At 56.0% G+C, this 22,839-nt stretch overlaps 3 protein-coding genes across 27 annotated transcripts in view; 1 reads left to right on the top strand and 2 right to left on the bottom strand.

Moving 5' to 3' along the window:
* The window catches only part of SLC2A11 (solute carrier family 2 member 11), a 31,305-nt gene extending 29,473 nt beyond the window's left edge, over window positions 1–1,832 (bottom strand). For 3 of the 19 annotated variants that reach the window (XM_063704687.1, XM_063704693.1, XM_063704690.1), the window contains exon 1: window positions 924–1,372. In XM_063704687.1, the coding sequence (XP_063560757.1) occupies window positions 924–965 (42 nt within the window). In that variant the 5' untranslated portion in view covers window positions 966–1,372. Of the gene's footprint in view, window positions 1–424; window positions 837–923; window positions 1,374–1,470 lie in introns of those variants that run through there. The other 16 variants (XM_055375136.2, XM_055375137.2, XM_055375139.2 and 13 more) reach the window with 12 other exon arrangements.
* A 14,765-nt stretch (window positions 1,833–16,597) lies between these two features.
* DERL3 (derlin 3) lies at window positions 16,598–21,390 on the top strand. Of its 6 annotated transcripts, XR_010133139.1 has the most exons (8): window positions 16,604–17,032; window positions 17,151–17,216; window positions 17,290–17,363; window positions 17,480–17,573; window positions 18,071–18,266; window positions 18,771–18,861; window positions 18,964–19,680; window positions 20,985–21,106. XR_010133139.1 is itself a non-coding variant. In XM_055375127.2 (7 exons), the coding sequence occupies exons 1-7, from the start codon at window positions 16,940–16,942 to the stop codon at window positions 19,055–19,057; spliced, it is 705 nt and encodes a 234-aa protein (XP_055231102.1). In that variant the 5' UTR covers window positions 16,598–16,939; the 3' UTR covers window positions 19,058–20,929. The 6 variants fall into 6 exon arrangements, 5 of the variants coding, with proteins under 5 accessions (XP_055231102.1, XP_063560799.1, XP_018873839.2 ...); XM_055375127.2 differs by lacking the exon at window positions 20,985–21,106 and having other exon boundaries at window positions 16,598–17,032; window positions 17,154–17,216; window positions 18,964–20,929; XM_063704729.1 differs by lacking the exon at window positions 18,964–19,680 and having other exon boundaries at window positions 16,599–17,032; window positions 17,154–17,216; window positions 20,985–21,390.
* Window positions 21,386–22,839, bottom strand: part of SMARCB1 (SWI/SNF related BAF chromatin remodeling complex subunit B1) — a 46,784-nt gene continuing 45,330 nt past the window's right edge. For both annotated transcript variants that reach the window (XM_019018292.3, XM_004063157.5), the window contains exons 8-9: window positions 22,191–22,322; window positions 21,386–21,753 (exon numbers count right to left, since the gene is read on the bottom strand). In XM_019018292.3, the coding sequence (XP_018873837.2) occupies window positions 21,714–21,753; window positions 22,191–22,322 (172 nt within the window). In that variant the 3' untranslated portion in view covers window positions 21,386–21,713. The remainder of the gene's footprint in view (window positions 21,754–22,190; window positions 22,323–22,839) is intronic.

Raw genomic sequence — 22,839 nt, 5'->3', positions numbered from 1 at the left:
TCTCCTCTGGCTGCGCCCTTTCCCTCTGTGAGGCAGGACGCCAGGTCAGAGCTGAGGGAGCATGAGGAGGAAAGAGGCGGGGGTGGGAAACAGTCTCGGGAGGGGGCGAGCAGTCAGGATTGCAGCGCTCGGAGGGCTTACTGCCTCTGAGGTCAGGGCTGATCGGCAGAGGATTTAGCATCTCTGGGGGCTGGGATGCCAGGGTCCAGCAACCTTGCTCTGGCCCACAGGCCGACCCTGGGCGTAAACACCTGCCTATGCACATCTGAGCCTAGCACCTAACGCCACTGTACATACAAGCACGATATTTTTGAACATTTGACGACTTAGTTAAGCCCCCAAGGTGGCTGCACTTGCGCAGTTCACTCAGGTCCGCAATCCCTCATCCGAAACGCCTGGTCTGGGCAAGTATGAGAATTCATACCATTCTAGATCGCAGGAGGGCATGGAGCATTCGAAAGAGGGGCCTGAGCGGAGGTCTTGCTGTCCCAGGGAGACCCTGGCTGCCATTAGCAAGCGGTGAGCCGGCAGCCTGTGCGCGGAGGGAAGGGCAGCGCGCAGCGCCCAGTGGTGAGAGAGGCGCTAGCGCACGCGCAGTGAGCGTTTGAGAGGAGCAAACCCGTCGAGACGAAGCTGTAGCGCAAGCGCAGTGGGTATTGAGAGCGGCCGCACCAGCTGAGGGTTCGCGCAACGCTAACCGATGGCCGAGACTAAGGCCTGAGACTCAAGCTCAGGCCCAGTGAAGCGCAGAGCCGCTGGAGTGTCGCGGAGGGCGCCTGAGGCGCATGCGCGGACTCACAGCGTTTTTAAGAAGGGCTGGGGGTGCTGGGGAGTTCGCCCCAGCGTGTTGAGGGGGGAGTCGCCGCCGCGGGGGGGGGTTGGGGTCACCGCCGCGGGGTTTGTCGCCGCCGCTGGGAGCTCACCTGCGTCCGAGGCCGTAAGGACGGCTCCAGTTCATCCTCCATCCGCCTCTACCGCAGCACTGAGGCTGAAAAGCCGCTCACTCCTTACGCGGCTAAGCCCCAAGCTCATCTCTGCAGGCCGGAAGGGAGCTCTGGTCCAAGGTCATCTCGGCCAAGCCCCTGCATTCGCCCCCGCAAGTGCCAGCAAGCGACTCTGGTCGCCGCGCTCCCAAGTCCTCCCCCGAAATTCCGGCTCTGGCCCCTCGTCCCCCTCCTTTGCTACAGTCTCTGGACTAAATGTCTGCGGATCTCTGTCTGTCGCTGGTCTGACCTCAGCCGCAACCCTGCGCGATTCCCTGCGCCGGTCGCCACTGCCGGCCGCCAGAACCTCGGAGGCCACTGCCCCTGGGCGTTCTCCGGAGGGCCAAGCCCTTGGTTGTGCACAGATGCACGCCCCACCTACACCACCCCCCCCCCCCCCCACACACACACACACACTTTGGTTCAGGTATCCCTGACCTTTCCCCAGAGGACGGGAAAATTAGGAAAGACCGAAAGATAGACCCACCAGTCTTCGGAGCGCTCTCATCTGTGCTTCCTGGGCAGAGCGAGAGACTTGGCGGAATGCGGGTAGGAGAACCGGTCTCGGGTTGCCGCCAGGGGATCCATTGCGTGAGAGGCAGGTCCGACCTATGGTGGGGGCACTTGGAGTTGAGGAGCCACAGAGTCCACTGGACCGGATTATCCCTCAGGGCTTCTCAGGCCCTGCATGGAGGAATCCAGGAGCTGGACAAAGACCAACTGAAACTAGACTTGCCAAAGATGCTATTTGTGGTCACAGAAACGTAGAGCTGGACATGACCTTAAGAAGTCATCTGAGCAGAGACTGTGATGGGCACTGTAGTACCTCTATTGCTCAGACTTGGTTTTTGTTTGACTTTTGCTGCTCTGAACTTTAATTCCTAAAAACTGCATTTTAAAGGAAAAACACAAAATATTAGCAGTTATCATAAATAGGTATTTTATTGCAAGCTTTTCTTACATCTATTAAGATGATCATATGGGTATTCTTTAATCTGTTAATGAGATCAGTTACATCAATAAACTTTCTAATGGTAAACCATTCTTGAATTCTTGGGGTAGACGCAACTTGGTCATAATATTATTGTTATTAATACATTGTTAGTTTCAACTGCTATTTTATTTTGATAGGTTAATTTTTTTGAAAACAACCATTGCCTTTTCCCCCTTAAGAAATAAGTGGGAAGTGGCCGGGCGCGGTGGCCTGTAATCCCAGCACTTTGGGAGGCCGAGGCGGGCGGATCACGAGGTCAGGAGATCGAGACCATCCTGGCTAACACGGTGAAACCCTGTCTCTATTAAAAATACAAAAAATTAGCCGGGCGTGGCGGCACGCTCCTGTAGTCCCAGCTACTCGGGAGGCTGAGGCGAGAGAATGGCGTGAACCCGGGAGGCGGAGCTTGCAGTGAGCCAAGATCGTGCCACTGCACTCCCGTCTGGGCGACAGAGAGATTCCGTCTCAAAAAAAAATAATAATAATAAATAAGTGGGAAGTGACGGGCTAATAAATGGCGCTAGGACAATTGATGATATGGGGAAAAATGAAACTGGACCTCTGTCTCACTTCATATACAAAAGTCATTCCAGGTACACACAAACCTAATGGAAAAACCTAACTTTAAACATTTTAGGCTGGACGCAGTAGCTCCCACCTGTAATCACAGCACTTTGGGAGACTGAGGCAGGAGGATCACTTGAGCGCATAAGTTCAAGACCAGCCTGGGCAACATGGGCAGACCCCCATCTCTATAAAAAAAAAATGTAAAGGCCGGGCGAGGTGGCTAATGCCTGTAATCCGAGCGCTTTGGGAGGCCAAGGCAGGTGGATCACCTGAGGTCAGGAGTTCCAGACCAGCCTGGCCAACATGATGAAACCCCGTCTCTACTAAAAATACAAAAATTAGCTGGGTGTGGTGGCGGGCGCCTGTAATCCCAGCTACTCAGGAGGCTGAGGCAGGAGAGTCACCTGAACCCAGGAGACAGAGGTTACAGTGAGCCAAGATCGCGCCACTGCACTCCAGCCTAGATGACAGAGTGAAACTCCATCTCAAAAAAATAAAAATAAAAAGGAAATATATAATACTTTTATAACCTCGGGTTAAACAACGATAAACCACGCAGATTTCTTATGAGGATTTAACCTTATTAAAATTAAAAATCTGTGTGTTAAGAGACACCATTAATGGGCCAGGCACAGTGGTTTACGCCTGTAATCCAAGTACCTTGGGAGGCCACGGTGGGTGGATTGCTTGAGCTCAGGAGTTTGAGAACAGCCTGGGCAACATGGCAAAACCCCATCTCTACAAAAGTTACAAAAAATTAGCCGGGCATGATGGCTTGAGCCTGTGGTCCCAGCTACCCAGGAGACTGAGGCTCAGGGAGGATTACTTGAGCCAGGGAAGTTGAGGCTGCAGTAATCAGTGATCACAGCACTGCACTCCAACTGGGGCAACAGAGTAAGACCCTGTCTCAAATAAACAAACAAAAGACGCCATGAAAAGGTGAAACCTGGCCAGGTGTGGTGGCTCCAGCCTGTGATCCTAGCACTTTGGGAGGCCGAAGTGGGAGGATCACTTGAGTTCAAGAGTTCGAGACCAGCCCTGACAACATAGTGAGATCACATCTCAATTTTTTAAATAAAAAAATACGCATTTTTTAAAAAGTTGAAACCTAAAGCTACCAAGTAGAAGAAGGTAACTACAACATATGGCCAACACAGTATTAGTATTCAGAATGTATATAGAATACCCACATACCAATAAGGAAAAGAAAATGGGCAAACATGCTTGACACGGTGGCTCATGCCTATAATCCCAGCACTTTGGGAGGCCAAGGCGGGGCAGATCGCTTGATCTCAGGAGTTCGAGACCAGCCTGGGAAACATGGTAAAACCCCGTCTCTACCAAAAATACAAAAAATTAAACCCCATCTCTACCAAAAAATACAAAAAATTAGCTTGGCATGGTGGTTTGGCCTGTAGTCCCAGCTACTCAGGAGGCTGAGGCATGAGGATCACTTGAGCCCAGGAGGCAGAGCTTGCAGTGAGCCGAGATTGTGCCACTACACTCCAACCTGGGCGATAGAGTGAGACTCTGTCTCAAAAAAAAAAAAAGATATGAACAAGGAATTTACAGAAGAGGAAACTGAAATGACCAAAAAACCTAATTAAAAGATAGCTACATTAGTAATCAGGAAATGCAAATTAAATCCACATCAGCATATTGGTTCCCACTCAACAGACTAACAGCTTAATTCTGGCAATACCAAGTGGTGGTGTTGATCAGCTGGAACACCCACGTACTATTGATGAAAATATCAGTTGGAACTAGGTGTGGTGGCTCATACCTGTAATCCCACCACTTTAGGAGGCCAAAATAAGAGGATCATTTGAGGCTGAAGTTTCAAACCAGCCTAGGCAATGTGGTGAGACCCTGTCTCTATAATTTATTTTTTTTAATTAGCTGGGCACAGTGGCACACCACACAGCTGTGGTCTCAGTTACTTAGGAGGTTGAGGTGGGAAAAAAAGCTTGAGCCCAGGAGGTCAAGGCTGCAGTGAGCCATGTTCACACCACTGCACTCCAGCCTGAGTGACAGACTAAGACCCTATCTCAAAAAAAGGAAGGAAGGAATGAAGGAAGGAAGGAAGGAAAAATGTAAATCAGTGCAATGACTCTGGAGAGCAATTTGGGCAGATGAAGGAAGTTGAAGTTCACATACCTCTCCCACCCAGCAATTCCACTCCTGGGTTTACCTTGGAGAAACTCTTAATCCCATGCTCAGGAACTGTTCACAAATGCAGCATCTTTTGTATCATAGGAAAATTGGAAACGATCCAAATGTCAATCATGCAAAAAAAGGAGATATAAGCTGTGGAATACCATAGAATACCATGCATCAGTGAAAATCAGTGGACTAGACTAGAGGAACGGTATCAACATGTGTGAATCACAACGCTGCATGAACAAAGTTGCAGAAAGATGCATACACTATTATGCCTGTATATTGTTTGGAAATATACAAAACCGTACCTAATGTGTGTAGGAATACATGTCTACATAGTAAAAGCCTGGGGGCGAGCCTGGGGATAAGTCCCAAATTTAGAACTGGGTTTAACCTTGAATCCAAGACCCTGCCAGACTGGACCCTGACCTGGCCACCATTAACAATACCTGGCTGCCCCTTGATTCTCCTTGAAATGCTTCTTGGATGCCCTAAAGCCACCCCCATCTCGTTGGAGACAGGTCCCCATGTGTGGGCTCCCAGACATTAATTATTATCCTTTGGCCAGGAAGCTCTAGGTTTCGCCTCAGCAAACATTGACTGGGAGTTTAACCTTGGGCATGTGAAAGTCATATCTGTATTTGTAGCAGCCTGGTGCTCACATCCGTCCTGTGCAGTGCTAGGTGCAACTACCCATATGTGGATGTCAGCCTCATTTACGAGGGGAGTCCCTGAGGCTCTGTGAGGCCAAGCCGGTGCCCGCACCAGCCCTACAGCCCGGCTGGCAGAGCTGGTCTTCCTCACATTGCCAAGGGAGGAGCGCAGCTCAAACTAAAAATAATCAATACAAGCCGGGCGCGGTGGCTCCTGCCTGTTATCGCAGCACTGTGGAAGCCTGAGGCAGGCGGATCAACTGAGGTCCGCTTGGTGAAACCTCATCTCTACTAAAAATACAAAGATTAGCTGGGTGTGTGGTGGGCGCCTGTAATCTTAGCTACTGGGGAGGCTGAGGCAGGAGGCTTGCTTGAGCCAGGGAGGCAGAGGTTGCAGTGAGCCAAGATCGTGCCACCGAACTCCAGCGTGAGCGACAGAGCGAAACTCCGTCTCAAAAATAAATAAATAAATATTTAAAAATAAATAACTAAAAACAATCAATCCAGGGAAGCCCGCTGGTGATACTGACTCCCACCCGGCCCGCACCCCACCCGGGAGCCCACCGGCTCTTCTAGCGGGGTGCCTCCGTGTCCCTGAACTGTCTTAGAAAATGCCTGTTACCCGGGCCTAGGGAGGCAGGGCCCAGCGATGGGGACATCCCAGGGATTCCGTCTCCTGGTGGAGACTTTCCCAGCCCTCGGGGAATGAATGGGCTCACCGCGCCCGGGTCCCGCCCCCGTTCAGCTTCTTCCCCGCAGGCTCTTCGGGATTTCCCCGACGCCGCCCAGACCGGCTCCGGCCGCGAGGGGGCGACAGAGCCCGGGCTCTGCGGTACCCGGCAGCAGCGATTGCCGCCGACTCGCGAAGGTTCAGTGGTGGCGGTGAAACAAAGGCGGCCTGCGCCCAAGCGCCGCTGGGTAGGGGGCACTTCATCTGGGGAGGCTCCCCTTTCTGCCTTGCCCTCACTGCCCCTCAGCCCTTGGGCGCTCAAGTCCTGGCCGTTGTACCGGGTTGCAGCCTCCTGCCCTGCGCCACCCGCCCCGGTGCGATTTCACTTGCTCTGTCCTCACATCCAGCCGCGCGGGGCCGGGTGGGCCAGGACCCTGGGGAGCTGAGAAGCCTGACGCCAGTCCCACCCGGCCTCGGCCCTCCTGCGTGGCTCTCCTCTCTGCTCCATGCGGGGTGGGACAGGTGCCTCCTACCTGGAGCCAAGGCTCAGGCATCAGCAGGCCCGGTCCATCCCTGGGGATGAGTGAGGGGTGCAGGGCACGGCTGACTGCGGGGACCTAGCGTTCCTGAGCACCTCACTGCTAGTGGGCTGAGCAGCTCTAGGCCAGCCTGTTGGCCTCTCTGAGCCTCGGTTTCCTCATCTGTCAGCGGGCTTGAGAGCGCTGTAGCACGGAGGACTGTAACACGGTTCAAGGCTACCCAGAGGCCATTCCTCCCTGCGCCTTTCCTATTGCGCCCACGTGGGTGGGCATCTCTGTCCCACACCAGGAGCCTCCTGCGGGGGAGAGGGAGGAGGTCAGGAGGCCTGATGATCACTGAAGCCTCTGCCCCCGGGGTTCAAGCGATTCTCCTGCCTCAGCCTCCCGAGTAGCTGGGATTACAGGCGTGAGCCACCATGCCCGGCTAATTTTTATATTTTTAGTAGAGACGAGGTTTCACCATGTTGGCCAGGCTAGTCTCGAACTCCTGACCTCAGGTTATCTGCCCACCTTGGCCTCCCAAAGCACTGCGATTACACGCGAGAGCCACTGCGCCCAGCCAACACAGGGCCTTTTTTGATCCCCCAGTTGTCCCAGACAGACCCTAACCTCAGACGGGTGCACTGGGGGGCTGCAGCCTAGCTGGACAACCCCACTCAAGGTTGGGGACAGGGTGCAGGGGTGCAGAGAGGCAGGTCCTGCAAACTACCCAAAGGCCTGCTTCATCCTCCTCAAAGCTGGCATCCACTCCGGTTCAGGGTCTCGTTTCCAGCGTAATGGTTCAAAGACAAAGAAAGAAAACAAACCCCAACCCCACAACCAGCTGAGGCGGCCCCTCCTGGCCACCCTTTGATGTTTGAGGACTGAACAATGGGGCTGATTGCGGATGAGAGATTTGAAGCCATCTTAATTAGAAGGAAAGAATGTCCTCGTGGTCGGCTGTTCTAAAAATACAGCTGTGCCCACATCTGGAGGGAAAGGGTGGGGGCCTGGGAGGTGGGGACGGTGGTTAGGCCAGAGTCTGAAGCACTGATGCCTGCATTCCTTGGGGCAAAGTGGGGCCTCTAAGCAGGGCCTCTTGGAAGGGGGTGGGGAGATACCACAGCAGCCAGTCCGCTGTGGCTGGACCACCTTCTGCAGGTTTGGGATGCGCAAGCAGTGGGACAGGTGTGCCTTCCTGCGTCTGCCCTCACCAAGAAAGCCCTCCCCATGCCGCAGCCTCGGTTTTCTCTTCTCTCCAACGGGGCAACCTAATTGGTCATTTGTTTGCATTTCAAATACTCACTTTGTGACCTAATCTTGCATTTGTTTTGCTTTTTTTTTTTTTTTTTTTTTTTTTTTTGAGACAGAGTTTCACTCTTGTTGCCCAGGCTGGAGTGCAATGGCGCGATCTCAGCTCACTGCAACCTCCGCCACCTGTGTTCAAGCAATTCTCCCGCCTCAGCCTCCCGAGTAGCTGGGATTACAGGAGCCTGCCACCACACCCCACTAATTTTCGTAATTTTTGTATTTTTAGTACAGATAGGGTTTCGCCGTGTCGGCCAGGATGGTCTTGAACTACTGACCTCAGGTGATCCGCCCACCTCGGCCTCCCAAAGTGTTGGGATTACAGGCGTGAGCCACCGCGCCCGGCTGTTTTGCATTCATTTTCTTAAAAAGGCCCCCCAGTCTCATGAAAGTGAAGGGGATTGGAGGGCTGGGTGAGTGTTTGGAGGAGGACGTGGAGGCAGGGGCTCTGGTGGTGTCACTGTGAAAGGATGGGTCACCTGGGTTGTCATCTCAGCCCACTGTTAGAAGCCTCCCATCCCAGCGGCTGGACAATCACCTGGCACGGGGAGCATGCCCCTCACTCATGGGAGCAGGGCCTGGCTGCTTGGTGGGGCTATCAGTGGATGCAAGCCAGTGGGAGGTGGGGTGAACCCAGGCCTTTCTTTCTTTTTTTTTTTTTTGAGACGGAGTTTCGCTCTTGTTGTCCAGGCTGGAGTCCAGTGGCACGATCTCAGCTCACCGCAACCTCCGCCTCCCGTGTTTAAGCGATTCTCCTGCCTCAGCCCCCCAAGGAGTTGGGACTACAGGCATGCACCACCACGCCCAGCTAATTTTGTATTTTTAGTAGAGACGGGTTTCTCCATGTTAGTCAGGTTGCTCTCGAACTCCCGACCTCAGGTGATCTGTCAGCCTGAGCCTCCCAAAGTGCTGGGATTACATGTGTGAGCCACCGCACCCGGCTGAACCCAGGCCTTTCTGAACCTCTCCTTCCACCAGACCCATGGCTCTGAGTCACTAGTCCTGGGCAAGGCCTTCCAGAGTGGTGGCCGCAGTCCCTAAAGATTAGTTTTGTTTTTGTAGAGATGGAGTGTCACGCTGTTGCCCAGGCTGGCCTCGAACTCCCGGGCTCAAGCAATCCTCCTGCCTCCGCTGGGACTACAGCCACGCGCCACTCCGCCAGGCTTTTTTGAAGTCAAAGACAGAGCTGTCTCAGGTTCTGTCTCTGTGAACTCATATCCCTGGCCCTGCCATATGGCTGACTCTGCCAAACAGATAATCTGCTTCTCCCCCAACACGGCCCACAGTGCTGAGCCTGAAAATAGCTGAGGCAGGGGAGGGGGAAGCCCCCACCAGATGCTCTGGAGCTCTGGGGTGCTTGGCCGGAGGTGGCTTTGACATTCTGGCAGCGGCCACAGCAGGAAGTGGGAATTCCTGGCAATTGCTCTGGGCCATGACAGTCAGGACACAGGCTCAGGCAGGTCCCGCAGCTGAGGGCTGAATGGAGACAGTTTCATCAGCCATGAAGGGTCAGAGACAGTAAAACGAGGCCCAGACAGCAGGGAGGCAGCTCAGGAGTGGAGTCTCATGTTGGAGACACTCCCTGGGAGCCCAGAGGCTGCAAAAAGTTCTCACCTCCAAACCGGAGCTGGAAAAGGGTCTGGGGCTGCACAGCATTAGCTGGTTGGTGATGTCCCTCACTCCCCTGTGCCCCAGTGATGGGGTCAGGGATAGCTCACTTCCTCCGCATGGGTCCCTTCCATGACCCATCATGGTGGCAAAGCCAGGACTGCTGATTTTGTGCCTCTTTAGCTGTGTGTCCTCAGGCAGGTTACTGAACCTCTCTGAGCCTATTTTCTCATCCGTAATAGTAACCTACTTCATCAGGTGGTGATGAGGGTTCGGTGAGTTTAATAAAAGCCATGGTGCAGTCTGGCTATAGATCACTGAGAAGCTATTATCTCCCGCACTTCACAGGTCCTTGCCTAGTCCATGAGCAGCACACGGGCCCATTCCTGCCTCCCCACTTTTGCTCAAGCCTTTCTCCCTGCCTAGCACATCCCCTCCTCCTCCTGTCCTCATCAGGAGCTCTCCTGCCCCACGGCTGCCGTGGACCACTCACCAGTGCATTTCCACTCCCTGCTTGGTATGGGATTCAGTGTCTCCTCCCCTGGCCAGAAGCTGAGCTCCTGCAGGAAAAAGGCACCGACAGCGACTCCCTCCCCAGCCCTGCAGGCCTCTCTGGCTGTTCCTGACCATAGGCCCATGAGGGCTCCTGGCTGAGAGGAGACAGCGAGGAACAGAACCGGCAGAGAGGACTGGCAGGGGCCCTCCAGCTTCCTCTGTTGGTGCATTCTTGCTCATAAGCATTCACTTATTCATAGCAGAGATGGGCCTTGGATGGGGAGGCCAGCTGTGTTTGTTACAGGAAGGGGCTTCCACCCAGAAATCTCTGATACCCCCATTATAGATCAGAGTACAACCTTGGAGCTGAAAGAGACTCTACACATGGACCCTTCTGACCCGCATCTCACAGAGAGGGACACAGAGCCAGAGAGGGAAGGGAGTGCTCAGGTCACAATGCCAGCCCCGAGGCTGCATTTCCAGCCCTGGAGTCCAGGTCTCTGTCTTCACAAGTTTCCCTGTTTTTCCCTGTTTACCAAGCCCCTGCCTGTGTCAGCTCCGCAGCAGAAACCAGGCCTAGAGGGGCCATTATGTGGACAACTGCAGCCCTTCTGCATGAAGCAGGAATGACCAGGGCCACGGAAGGGAAGGAGCTGGGAGGACTGGGCTAGAGGCCAGGGAGGTCTTCCACCCCACAGCACCCCAAGCTCACCTGCCTGACTCAACGAGTGGTCTCCCTCCCTTACTGGCCATTCACCCATGTCTCCACCCAGTGGGGGCTCACTGTCCCCCAAGCTGGGTAGGCCAGGACCCCTCCTACCTTCACCCCCACTACCAAGCATTCACTAAGGCCTGTGGCTTCAGCCATCCTAACCCTTCCGCTCCCTCGCTGTTAATGCAAGCCACTGCAGGCCACCGCTCTCCTCCCCGGCTCATCTGATTAGGACAGAGACCACAGCCGACACACCTCTGCCTGGCCTGGCCCCGCTCCTCCCTCCCATCACAAGCAACTCTTCTTCCTTGCCTCCTTCACCTTCTCTCCTCTGCTCCCTTCCTCTCCCCCAGTTACCTCAGGGCCTTTGCACAGGCCCTTCCCCTATCCTGGCCTAGCTAGTGCAACCCATCCTCTGCCCCATTCTGCTTCCTCCCTCACCATCCCACCCAGAGACCAGCTTATTCCTGGAAAGTCCAGATTCTGCTACCAGGTTCAGAAGGCCAGGCCCAGGCCGCTCCCTCTGCAGCCTGACACAACCCACCTGGATGGTTTGTTGTTCTTGCGCTCCGGCCACAAGCAGCTGCTGCTGTGTGGGTTCCGGATTCAGTGCTAAAAATAGCCTGTGGCCCAGACAGGAAGGGCCAAGGGGGACACAGCTGTTTCTGGGAGGGGCTGGCTGGAAGCCTACTCACAGCAATTGCAGGGGTCCCTGTGCTCAAAGGGGGTGGGCCCCGTGCTCAAAGGGGGGAGAGGTCCCCCAGTGGACAAGTGCTCAGGGCCCAAAAGAGGCACTATGTGTCATCAAGAGGAAAATACAGCTGCACCAGCAGGTACACAAACATTCAGTTTGTTTGATTCTTGTGGTTAGTTACGACAGGCATGGACTGCCTTTAGAATAAAATATATTTAAAAATTAAGTGCTCAGGACTCTAACAGAAGTAGGTGAGCTCTGGTCCCTTTGAAGGTGATCAGGGAGGGCTTCCTGGAGTAGGAAGCACTTTCACCCTCTGCTCTTCCTCTCTTATTTTAAAAATTTTATTTATTTTGCTTTTAAGAAACATATTTATTTTATTATTTTATTATTTTTGAGACAGAGTCTTGTTCTATCGCCCAGGCTGGAGTGCAGTGGCACGATCTTGGCTCACCGCAACCTCCGCCGCCGGGGTTCAGGTGATTCTCCTGCCTCAGCCTCCTGAGTAGCTGGGATTACAGGTGCGTGCCACCTCGCTTGGCTAATTTTTGTATCTTTAATAGAGACGGGGTTTCACCATGTTGGCCAGGCTGGTCTCCAACTCCTGACCTCAGGTGATCCGCCGGCCTTGGCCTCCCAGAGTGCTGAGATTACAGGCATGAGCCAATGTGCCCAGCCAGGAAACATTTTTTTTTTTTTAATATTTTTAAGAGTCGGGGTCTCACTCTGTCACCCAGGCTGGAGTGCAGTCGTGCAATCTCTGCTCACTGCAGCCTTGACCTCCCAGGCTCAAGCGATCCTCCAGCCTCAGCCCCCTGACTCTCTCCCCGTTCCCACTTGGGGCTACAGGCATGCACCACCACGTCTGGCTAATTTCTGTATTTTTTGTAGAGATGGGGTTTCTGTATGTTGCCCAGGCTGGTGTTGAACTCCTGAGCTCAGGCAATCCGCCTTCCTCAGCCTCCCAAAGTGCTAGGACTACAGGCGTGAGCCACCACACCCAGCCTTCCTCTTTTTTTTTTTTTTTTTTTAACAGAATGAATAGTTCAGAGAGCTGGGACAATATTAGAGGAGAGAACCTGAGGCCTGAATAAGAGTTAGTGGTTGTGGTGAGGCATAGGAGAGAAGGGAAAGGACTAGAGAGTTCCATGGGAGCATCAAGTGTGACATAGGGGGCCGGGCGTGGTGGTTCACGCCTGTAATCCCAGCACTTTGGGAGTCCAAGGGAGGATTGCTTGAGGACAGGGGTTTGCGACCAGTCTAAGCAACACAGTGAGACGCCATCTTTACAAAAAAATTAAAAAATTAGCGGGGCATGGTGGCATACGCCTGTTGTCCCAGCTACTTGGGAGGTTGAGGTGGGAGGATCACTTGAGCCCAAGAGGTTGAGGCTGCAGTGAGCTGTGATCACGCCACTACTCTCCACTCTGGGCAACAGAGCAAGACCCTGTCTCTAGAAAAAAAAAAAAAAGTGCAACATGGGGCTGAGGGTATAGAGCTGACTCCAGGCTTGGGGGCTGAGGATGGCCCCTCCTAGTGTGTGAGGCCAGTGAGGGGGAAAGCTGGGTGGGGAGAGTATGCAGAGGGCGCTATCCTGCCTACAGACACTGAGAGGGCCTGGACAGGAGATCTAGGTGTCCTCTGGGAGTCAGCAGGAAGCGTCACAATGCCAGGGAGGTGGCATGGGGAGCAGAGCTCATTGTCACCTTGCCGAGGAACCACAGGTCTCCACCCACCCACCATCTTCAGCACAGGAGAAAGAAGGCTGGCCCAGCCGACAGGTCTGCCACCCTGATGTTAGTGTAAGGCACACCCTGCATCTCTAGGACCCTGGGAACTTGGGATGCCCAGGGGTTCCCTCTATAAAGAATTATCTGGAGGGGCTCAAGGGTCCAAGGAGAAGTGGACCTAGTATTTCCAGAGTGGCCTGTTCTGGGCCTCAGACTGGACAAGAAAGAATGGAGGTCTGCCTCAGGCCCTGTTCTGCATCCTTACGTGCCTCAGTTCCCCCATCTGAGGATATCCCGGGGCTCCGGAAAGGGAGCCTCTGCAGTGGACCCAGCTGCTGTTCCCTGGATGTCCTCCCTCCCAGCCCTGGCTGGCCTCCCCCACCCGCCCCAGGCTCCTGGCCTCCCAGGAATGTGCTTCTCAGCCCCCAGTCTGGGCGCCTGCCTTATCGGCCCCCAGTCGAAGGGGAGACAGACGCCCCTGTCGACAATGACATCCCCTCCTGTTAGCCCCAGCCTGACCCTGAGTTGAGGGCCGGCCAGCGCCTGCTAAGTGCCTGGAGGAGGAATATCTCCCCTTCCCCACGCTGACATGAAACCCGACCTCCTGCACCGGCTCCTTTGTGCCCACCGGGCGCCCGCCCAGGCGTCAGAGGCCCTGGGTCCCCGCCCTGCTGCACACTGTGGCTGCCAGGGTGGGATTTGCTCTGCCTGGCGTGCTTCCAACATGACCTTAGCCTGCTTTGCTGGAAAACCAAGGTTGTCTGCGGGGGTCCGCTCACCCTGCTCCCAGCCCCCAACCCCTCAGTGTCTTGGTCCAACCCCTGCTGTATGAGGCCAGACCTTCTCCTCACATCCCTCCAGCAAATGCACTTCCCTCCAGCACTCCAGGCTCTCCCCGTCCCCTCCAGAGCAGGGAGGAAGGCTCCTGAACCCACTGTCATTAGGCATTGGTCTCACCCCACTCCCCAGGGAACCCCTCTCAGGGCCCTTGTGGGACCCTCATGCTCTTGGGATCCACCTGAGAGCCTTCTCAGCCAGTTCTCCCTCTTGGCCAGTTCCAGTCTCCTCGGGGGACCTCAGGGCCCTGTCCAGAGCATCCCTCGTCTTCCATACTTCCCTCCAAGGCTGTACTCCCCTTGTTTGTTAAGGCACATCCATTTGTGTGCCTTCCTCTCCCTCCTGCCTGCCATTATCCTGGTTACCAGGAACCTTGGCATGGCTGCAATTCACAGACCCTTCCCGGGCCACGTCTCCCTGGATTCTCACTGCCTGGCTCCTGAAGCCCTTTCCTGGCTCAGCCTCCCTCGGCCTCCCCAGCTGGGGCTGCCTTCCCTCCTTGGCTACTACAGGTCAGGCTACCCAGGCCTGGCCTCTTTTCTCCATCGACCCTTGCCCGTTGAGCATCTCGCACACGCCCAAAGCTACAAATACCATTGATCTACTACTGGATGACGGCACCCACATTTAGACTGTCTGCTCCAACCCCTACCCCAACACCACACTCAGATTTTTCCAAGTGATGTCACACAGATGCCTCAAATTCGATGAGTCCAGAACAGGACCCTCTATCCTCCTCACCTTCTCCCCACGAGCCCTCCATCTCAACAAAGACCACCACCATCCAACCACTCTGCGGCTCAGGCCTCTGAATCCACTTGGACTCCCCTCTCAGCCCTGTCCCGTCTGTAGGCAAACCCATATCCCACCCCTCCTTGTCCTCCAGGTTCCACCCCCCTGCCCCCCGCCCCCCTGCAAGTAATCACTGTCCCTTAAAGCCTCCCCCTGCTCAAGGATTCCTCTGGCAGTCCACTACCCTGACAGCAAACACAGAGGTTTTTTTTTTTTTTTAATTTTAGTAACATATACACAACATAAAATTTGTCCAAACTATTTTCAAGTGTTCAGTTCAGTGGTATTAAACATTCTTATGCAACCATCCCCACCATCCATCTCCAGAATTTTTTCATTTTCCCAAACTGGAACTGCACTCATTAAACAATAACTCCCTGATCCCCTCTCATGTAAGTGGAACCATACAGTATTTGTCTTTTTGTGACTGGTTTTTTTTTTTTTTTTTTTTGAGATGGAGTCTCACTCTGTTGCCCAGGCTGGAGTGCAGTGGTGCAATCTTGGCTCACCGCAACCTCCATCTCCCGGATTCAAGCGATTCTCCTGCCTCAGCCTCCCGAATAGCCAGGATTACAGGTGCCCGCCACCACGCCCAGCTAATTTTTGTATTTTTAGTAGAGACGAGGTTTCACCGTGTTGGCCAGGCTGGTCTCGAACTCCTGACCTCAGGTGATCCACCCACCTCGGCCTCCCAAAGTGCTGGGATTACAGGTGTGAGCCACTGCGCCCAGCCTTGTGACTGGTTTATGTTACTGGGTGTAATGTCTTCAAGGGTCATCCATGCTGCATCATGTATCAGAATTTCATTCCTTTAAGGTTGAATTGTATTGCATTGCATGTAGACAGCACATTTCGTCTGTCTCATCAGTGGGTGAACTGATGTGAACCATTGTGAATAATGGGGCCATGAACATGGGTGTATGAACATCTGTTCAAGTCCCTGCTTTTGATTCTTTTGAATGTGTACCCACAAGCAGCATTGCTGGATCATACGGTAATTCTATTTTTAATTTTTTGAGTCATGATCATATTGTTTTTCACAGCGGATGCACCATTTTATATTCCCACCAACGGTGCCCAAGGGTTCCGGTTTCCCCATATCCTCGCCAACACTTATTTTGTTTTATTGTTTTGCTTTTCACAGTTACCATCCTAATGGACACAGGGATGCTTGCAAAGTGACAAACTTTACATCTTCCCAGAGGCATCCCAGGTCACCCCACCTAGCACTGCGGACGCCCACGTGGCCCCACGCCTCACTTGGCAATATTCTCATCAAGTGTCAGCACTAGCTTATTGTATTGACTGCCTCCTGGCTGGACTCTAAGAGACAGTGTCTTTTATTGCATGCTATATCCCCAACATCTAGAACAGTGTCAGGCAAACAGTTGTTTAATAAACGGTGGAAGGAAGGGAGGGAGGGAGGGAGGGAGGGAAGGGAGGGAGGGACTGAGGGAAGGAAGGAAGGTGGGTAGGTTGGTTTCTATTTTCTACCAAAATATTGAGGCCCTCTCCTGCCTGTCCCCTTGCTCCGGGGCGCCTCTCAACCCTCGCGCCCCACCTGGACTCAATCCCGCAGTCCTGCCTCTCCTTCCTTGGGCCCCCGGGGAAGAACCCCGACAGCGGCCGGCACATTTGAGTGGGGCCCTGGACGTTTGGGGAGGTTTGGACACATTCCCGAATGCCTCCCTGCTGTGGGTTAGGTGGGCCTGTCTCGGGCTGGCAGCGAGGACAACGTTGTGGCTAGGTCGTCAGTTAGTGAGCCAGCACGGTCTGAGCCGCCACACTCCGCGCCCCGCCCACGCGCCCCGCCCTTTCCAGTTTTGCCTCTCCTGCTCGGGTCTTCGCTCCTCTAACCCCTACGATCTTAGCCCCGCCCCCGTGGTGTCGTGGGTCCACGCTACTGGTCCTCTCCTAGAAAGCCGCGAAATGACCAGTTCCTCATTGGCCACACGTTCTCCCGCGCCACCACCGCAGCCACAACAACCGCCACGTGCTCAACCTTGGCGCCTGCCCATTGGCCACCAGCCTCTACCCGCCCACTCTCCCTTTCCGCCCCTAATTTCCCTCTTCTTCCTTCCATTGGCTGTCGGGCTCAGGGGCTCTCTTTTCAGCCTGGGGCGCGTAGCGCCTCGGATGCGGATTGGCCGAAGGCGGGGCTGGGAGGCGGGTTAAAGAGCGCGTTGCTGGCTGGGCCACGCGTGCTTGAGAAGGTTCAATGGCGTGGCAGGGAGTAGCGGCCGAGTTCCTGCAGGTGCCGGCGGTGACGCGGGCTTACACCGCAGCCTGTGTCCTCACCACCGCCGCGGTGGTAAGCGGCCGGGCGGACCGGATGTCGCCTTGGTTACAGCCTCTGGCGGGAGGGGTGAGGGTCGCCATGGTTACGGCGTGGCTCCCGGGCAGCTCTTGACTGGCCCCTGGTTCCACAGCAGCTGGAGCTCCTCAGCCCCTTTCAACTCTACTTCAACCCGCACCTTGTGTTCCGGAAGTTCCAGGTGAGGCCGCCCCGCGCCGCGCAGCTGTGGGCCCGGCCCACCCACCCCGCACCTGACCGCCCGTCCCCCGTAGGTCTGGAGGCTCGTCACCAGCTTCCTCTTCTTCGGGCCCCTGGGATTCAGCTTCTTCTTCAACATGCTCTTCGTGTATCCTGCGCCCTGCGGACACGGGCTGGGTGGAGGGCAGGCCCGCCGGGCTGGGAGAGGCCGGGACGGGGAAACTGAGGCCCCGCCTGGTGGCACTTCCTATACCGACGCCGTAGGTTCCGCTACTGCCGCATGCTGGAAGAGGGCTCCTTCCGCGGCCGCACGGCCGACTTCGTCTTCATGTTTCTCTTCGGGGGCGTCCTTATGACCGTATCCTTCCCGCAGGCTCTGGAACCTCGGGCTAGGGCGCCTCGGCGTCCAGCCTGTGTTGGTCCTGGGGCCAACACAGCCATGCCAGAAAGGGACACAGTCGTTCTCTCCAGCTTAGGATGTGTTGAGGGCCCACTCTGTGCTCAGCCGCAGGGGTCAGGGCTAGATCTTCAGTGCTGTATGCAAAATACAAAGCCATGCACAAAAGAGCCAGGTGGGGTGTCAGGGCCACTAGCTGAGCCCTGAATGCGAGTAGCCGGGAGAAACTGGGGCAGGGACAGGCAGTGGTTGGGCCCTGGGATGAGGCTGTAGGTGTGCAGGGCAGATTTCGTGGGACCCGAAGCCCGTGGAGTGTGTCGCCTTTATTGGACTGGCTCATCTTGATGAGGGAATAGCACATAGGGGAGATGAGGGGAAGAATTCCAGGGTCTTGGGAAGTCAGAGGGGCCCTGGGCTTGGGCTGAGGCCTGCACCGGAGCACCTTGACTCTGGCCCAGCTGCTGGGACTCCTGGGCAGCCTGTTCTTCCTGGGCCAGGCCCTCATGGCCATGCTGGTGTACGTGTGGAGCCGCCGCAGCCCTCGGGTGAGGGTCAACTTCTTCGGCCTGCTCACTTTCCAGGCACCGTTCCTGCCTTGGGCGCTCATGGGCTTCTCGCTGCTGCTGGGCAACTCCATCCTCGTGGACCTGCTGGGTGAGCCTCCCGGTACATCTAGTCCGCCCCAGGCTGGCCACTCCCCTCAGGACACGCTGCTTATGCCCTGGGGCCCCTCTCCCATCCTTGCTGGAGTTCTCCTCACACCTGGCTCCATCCCCGTCTTCCTGCCCTCCCAGCTGCTGTGCTCTTACAGCCCCTCAAGCCAGCCGGCCCACATAATTTGCATCGTCAGGGCGGATTTACTGATGCTTGCGCGGTCCTGATGGGAGTGGGGATGGGCGGGTCAGGGTTCCTGCCCCATGGCTCCCACTCCTCCACTATTCTCAGGCCCTCCCAGCCCTGGGTCCTGCCTGCTTCTGGGCCTTTTAAGCTTGTCCTTTAGGGCCAACCCTGGGCTGGCACTCTGTGCAAGGCTTTGGGGCACTCATGCTGTGGGGCCTGCAGGACCACCAGGCTGTGGATGGGGGCCTGGCGCAGGCTCTGCTGGTCTAGGACTCTGGGCTGTGGAGGGTGACCCCACAGTCCGTGGCTGTCTCACAGGGATTGCGGTGGGCCACATCTACTACTTCCTGGAGGACGTCTTCCCCAACCAGCCTGGAGGCAAGAGGCTCCTGCAGACCCCTGGCTTCCTGTGAGTGTTGAGAGCCCTCCCTCCCTCTCCCCACCCTCAGAAGGATCCCCACCGATGGGGACCTGTGCTGGCCTGTGCTCAACACGGGCCCCTCCCCCACAGAAAGCTGCTCCTGGATGCCCCTGCAGAAGACCCCAATTACCTGCCCCTCCCTGAGGAACAGCCAGGACCCCATCTGCCACCCCCGCAGCAGTGACCCCCACCCAGGGCCAGGCCTAAGAGGCTTCTGGCAGCTTCCATCCTACCCATGACCCCTACTTGGGGCAGAAAAAACCCATCCTAAAGGCTGGGCCCACGCAAGGGCCCACCCGAATAAACAGAATGAGCTGCAGTCTCTTGGCCCACAGCACTGGCTTCCCCATCTCACCCGGCCACATCCTTCTATGCCTGCCCCGTCCTCACTCAGTGTGGCCTCTCAGCCCAACTGCAGGTGGTAGGATAGGGGTGCCCATAGAGGACAAAGAAACTGCCCATGGTTGCCTGGCAGAGCTTTGAGCTCACAGGTTGCCCGGCAGAGCTTTTGAGCTCACAGGTGACAGGCTCAGGGTTCTCATTCCTGGCCCCACCAGGGCCTTGGTCAAGTCCTGCCCACCATAGGCCTCTGCTACCTGCCAGTCAGCGGGGAAGTTCACCAGATTTTGGCTGCTGGGGCCAGGATAGGCCTCTCCTAGGTTGTGCCAAACCAGCCTACAGATGTTCCTGCCAGTGGTGCCTTCAGGCTGATGCCAATCTAGCCTCTCCTGTCCCTCATCAGCCACCCTGACAGGTGGACGTATGCCTCATTTTTCATCTGGTGATGCCAAAGCCCCATGGATTCAGGTGCAGAAGAGGGCCAGGACTGGGTCTTCTGCCCTTTCTATGACCTCAGAGCCTAAGTTTTCACCTTAGCAGAGTCCTGAGACTGGGTGAGGCAGGGACTTCTGGAAGGTTCTGTTCCTGCCCTTTTTAGCTGAGGACCTGTGTGAGCCTTATCCGACCCCTGTGGCTCATTTTTCTCTTCTGACCTGGCAGCTTTCCTTGTTGTTCTAAGCCTGTCCATGTTGTGGTTTATTTCTGGATGCTCGGAGGAGGCACGGGGCCTCCTCCAAAGACAGGTTGTCATTTTCATGGTAATAACACTGTTCTTTGTTGAGTCTGCCCTCCATGTTGTAGCCAGACCTTGTGGAGATGGCTTTGCGGTGGTGTGAGCTGGTGGTCAGGAGTGAGGGCCCAGCCTCCCCGACACCTCCCAGCCAGGTGGCCCTGCCCGACCTGTGGGGTGGGCAGCCAAGGTTCCTTCCATCCCCCCAGTTGTGGAGACACAGGGCTGCCTCACCCTTTCATTGCCGAGGTTCCTACCTCATGGACAGAACAAACACCTCAGCAATGAAACCTGTTCATGTCTAAGAGCAGCTGGGCTGGGAATCTTCCCCTTTGTTCAAGGCCTTCCGGTAAGGCCCAGCTGTTCCCTTGCTGTGCGTGGGGCTCGGGGGAGTTCCACTCTTTGATGGAGGGCAGAGGCCCTGAGTGCAAACTCCCTGGGAAGAGTCCCATGCTAACACGTGCTCAAAGGAGCCCCCCTCTCAGATCTCAGCGACCAAGAACCCCAATCCCTAATCAGAGCTCTGCCTCTGCCCCACATGGGGCCCTACCCCACTTCCAGGGAGCACAGCAGCCTCTGACCCTAGCCCTGCCCTGGCAGCATGAGACCTGCCAACAGCTGAGGGTGACAGCAGTCTGTGCTGGGATCTGTGCCCATTCTCTTCAGTAAGGCTGGAGCTTCGAGCCAGTTTGCTGCCCTCCCAGATCCTGTGTCCATTCTGAAGAATGGGGACACCTCCCTATTACAGATGAGAACAGAGGAGACATGAACTCCTTGGAGGCAGGGCTGGGAAGGGATCCTGGGCTGTGTCTCCTCCCTGTACCGTGTCAACCCCAAGAACTGGCACCAGGCCGGGAGGGCTATTCCCATATTCCTCACAGCTGGCTTGTGAGGCAGGAGCTGGCCCAGGCCACAGCACCTGCAGGGGTGGGAAAGGGCCCCAGTTGACCTGGCTATGGGTGCCACTGGAGCTAGAACAGCCCTCCTGCACCCAGGCTGGCGACAGCCCAGCAGTGCCTACACAGGACTGGGCCCTCCGCAGGGGACTTCAGAGCAGCAAGGCCCCAGCTGGCAGTAGCCTGACCATCTGGACACAGCAGAGCCAGGGCGGCCCAGGGACGGCAGGAGAGCTCACGGCACCTTCCTGAGGCCAAGCAAGGGGAGCAGGGTTAGGGCTGTTCCTGAAAGGCAGAGAGCCTCTGCCCTGAGCCTCACAGCTACTCTTCTCAGCTCTCTGGGTCTGGAAGGAGAACAGGCTGAGGGGAGCTGAGAGGAGCTGAGGTGCTACCCGGAGCCCCATTCACCCCCACCTGCCCACCTGGGAATCTGAGGCAGAGGAGGGTGAGGCCTGTGTGCCAACCTTGTTCACATACCACCTTCGTCCCCCCAGGCCCCGGCCCCACTCCTGGCTCTCATTATTTTTATGTTAAAACTTTGAAGAAATTGAACATGACCTGTTGCCTTTTATTTAAAAACTGTTACTAGCCCTGCCTGGGGCTCCTATACAAAAACAAAACACAACCTAAAATAAGGTTTCTTCCTGACCCCAGAGACTGGGGAGGGGTAGGGAGGGTGGGGTCGGGGGCAGGACTGGGGCTCAACAAATGGAATGTGTGCCGGGAAGGGCCACCTGGAAGCCCCCACTCCACCCCCACCCCGATCCTCAGGATGGCGCTGGGCTGTCCCCTCGCCTCTGTCCTTGCCAGAAGATGGAGGAGAGGCGGCCCAATCTTCTGAGATGCTCCGTGGGAGCCGTGTGCTGATGGGCTGGTTACCAGGCCGGGGCTGTGTTGGCAAGACGCCTCATCCGCCTGGAAGAGGAGTGGGGAGGGCAATGAGTCGGGGCCAGCTCTCAGCCTAGGCGCTGCCCTTCCCAAGGCTCTACAGGGCAGCCAAGTGTGGGGGTGGGAACAGAGGCAGGATGTGGGCCCCCAGCAGGGTCAGACCCAGCCTTCTCTCAGCCTCGCCTGTCTGCCACTCAGGACCTGCTCATCACTCCAGGGACCCCAAAACCTGGATCTGGGCTGTGGTCAGACCCTCAGCCTGAGGAATTATGTTTGTTCCATGCAGGGAAACATACCCTGGGGTTTGGATGGGGCCTCATCACCCAGAAGCCCGCCTGCCTCTAGCAGCACTAGAGGTACTCTGTCCCAGAGACCATGGGAGACTGGGAAAGGCAATGGCCCTGCCCCTGCCTGGAAAGCCAGGTGCCTGTGGGCAGAGCCCAGGACCACAGGGCCAGGGGTACCTCGTGTTCCTGTCCTGGTCGCGGATCTTCTTCTCCATCTCAGCGTCTGTCAGAGTCTCCAGCAGTGGGCACCACTGGTCCGCATCGCCCGTGTTCCGGATGGCAATCTCCACTGTGGGCAGAGGGTTCTCGCTACGAGGAGGGGAGGCAGTGAGAGGAATGACTTTTCCAGCTACAGATGGAGAATCCTCAGAAAGCTTTGGCCCCTGTCTGTGCCCTGCTCCTCCCAGCAGCACTGCTGGCACGCAGTGGATGCTCCAGTCACCTGAACCTCAAGGGAGCTGCTGGAGGCGCCAGGGCCTTTCCAGAACAAGTGTTCTCGCCATGACCCCATGGGCTTCCCTTCAAAGTGAACTTTCAACAGGGCTTTCGTACCCAGCGTCTCTCTGTCTCTGAGATGGAGGAAGGGGCCACTGGCTGTGGAGGTGGTCCTCCTTGACAGGACAGCACGGGCTGGACCATGCTGATGCCACAGTGCCACAGTGCCAGTCAGGAGGTGGAACCCATAGGGGCAGGAGGACTGTCTGCTCCACTCAGTGTCCAGAGCCAGGGCCCACTGATCAGGGAAAGGGGATGGATGGCGAATGGGAGCAAAGGAGGCTCCCAGAAGTCCCCAGCCCCCCACTACTGAGGGCCACTGCACAGCCTG

Source organism: Gorilla gorilla, chromosome 23 (genome assembly GCF_029281585.2).
Source record: "Gorilla gorilla gorilla isolate KB3781 chromosome 23, NHGRI_mGorGor1-v2.1_pri, whole genome shotgun sequence".
Lineage (NCBI taxonomy): Eukaryota > Metazoa > Chordata > Mammalia > Primates > Hominidae > Gorilla > Gorilla gorilla.
The sequence above is the reverse complement of the archived record's forward strand: the minus strand, read 5'-3'. Positions and strand labels throughout refer to the sequence as shown.

Bases quoted from the DNA above. Each gene is read 5' to 3' on its own strand.
- DERL3 (XM_004063156.4), top strand. From the start codon at position 16,940: ATGGCGTGGCAGGGAGTAGCGGCCGAGTTCCTGCAGGTGCCGGCGGTG. The intron at 17,364-17,479 runs GTATCCTGCGCC...CCGACGCCGTAG, and splicing joins TTCTTCAACATGCTCTTCGT to GTTCCGCTACTGCCGCATGC. The intron at 18,862-20,984 runs GTGAGTGTTGAG...GGCCCTCCGCAG, and splicing joins CTGCAGACCCCTGGCTTCCT to GGGACTTCAGAGCAGCAAGG.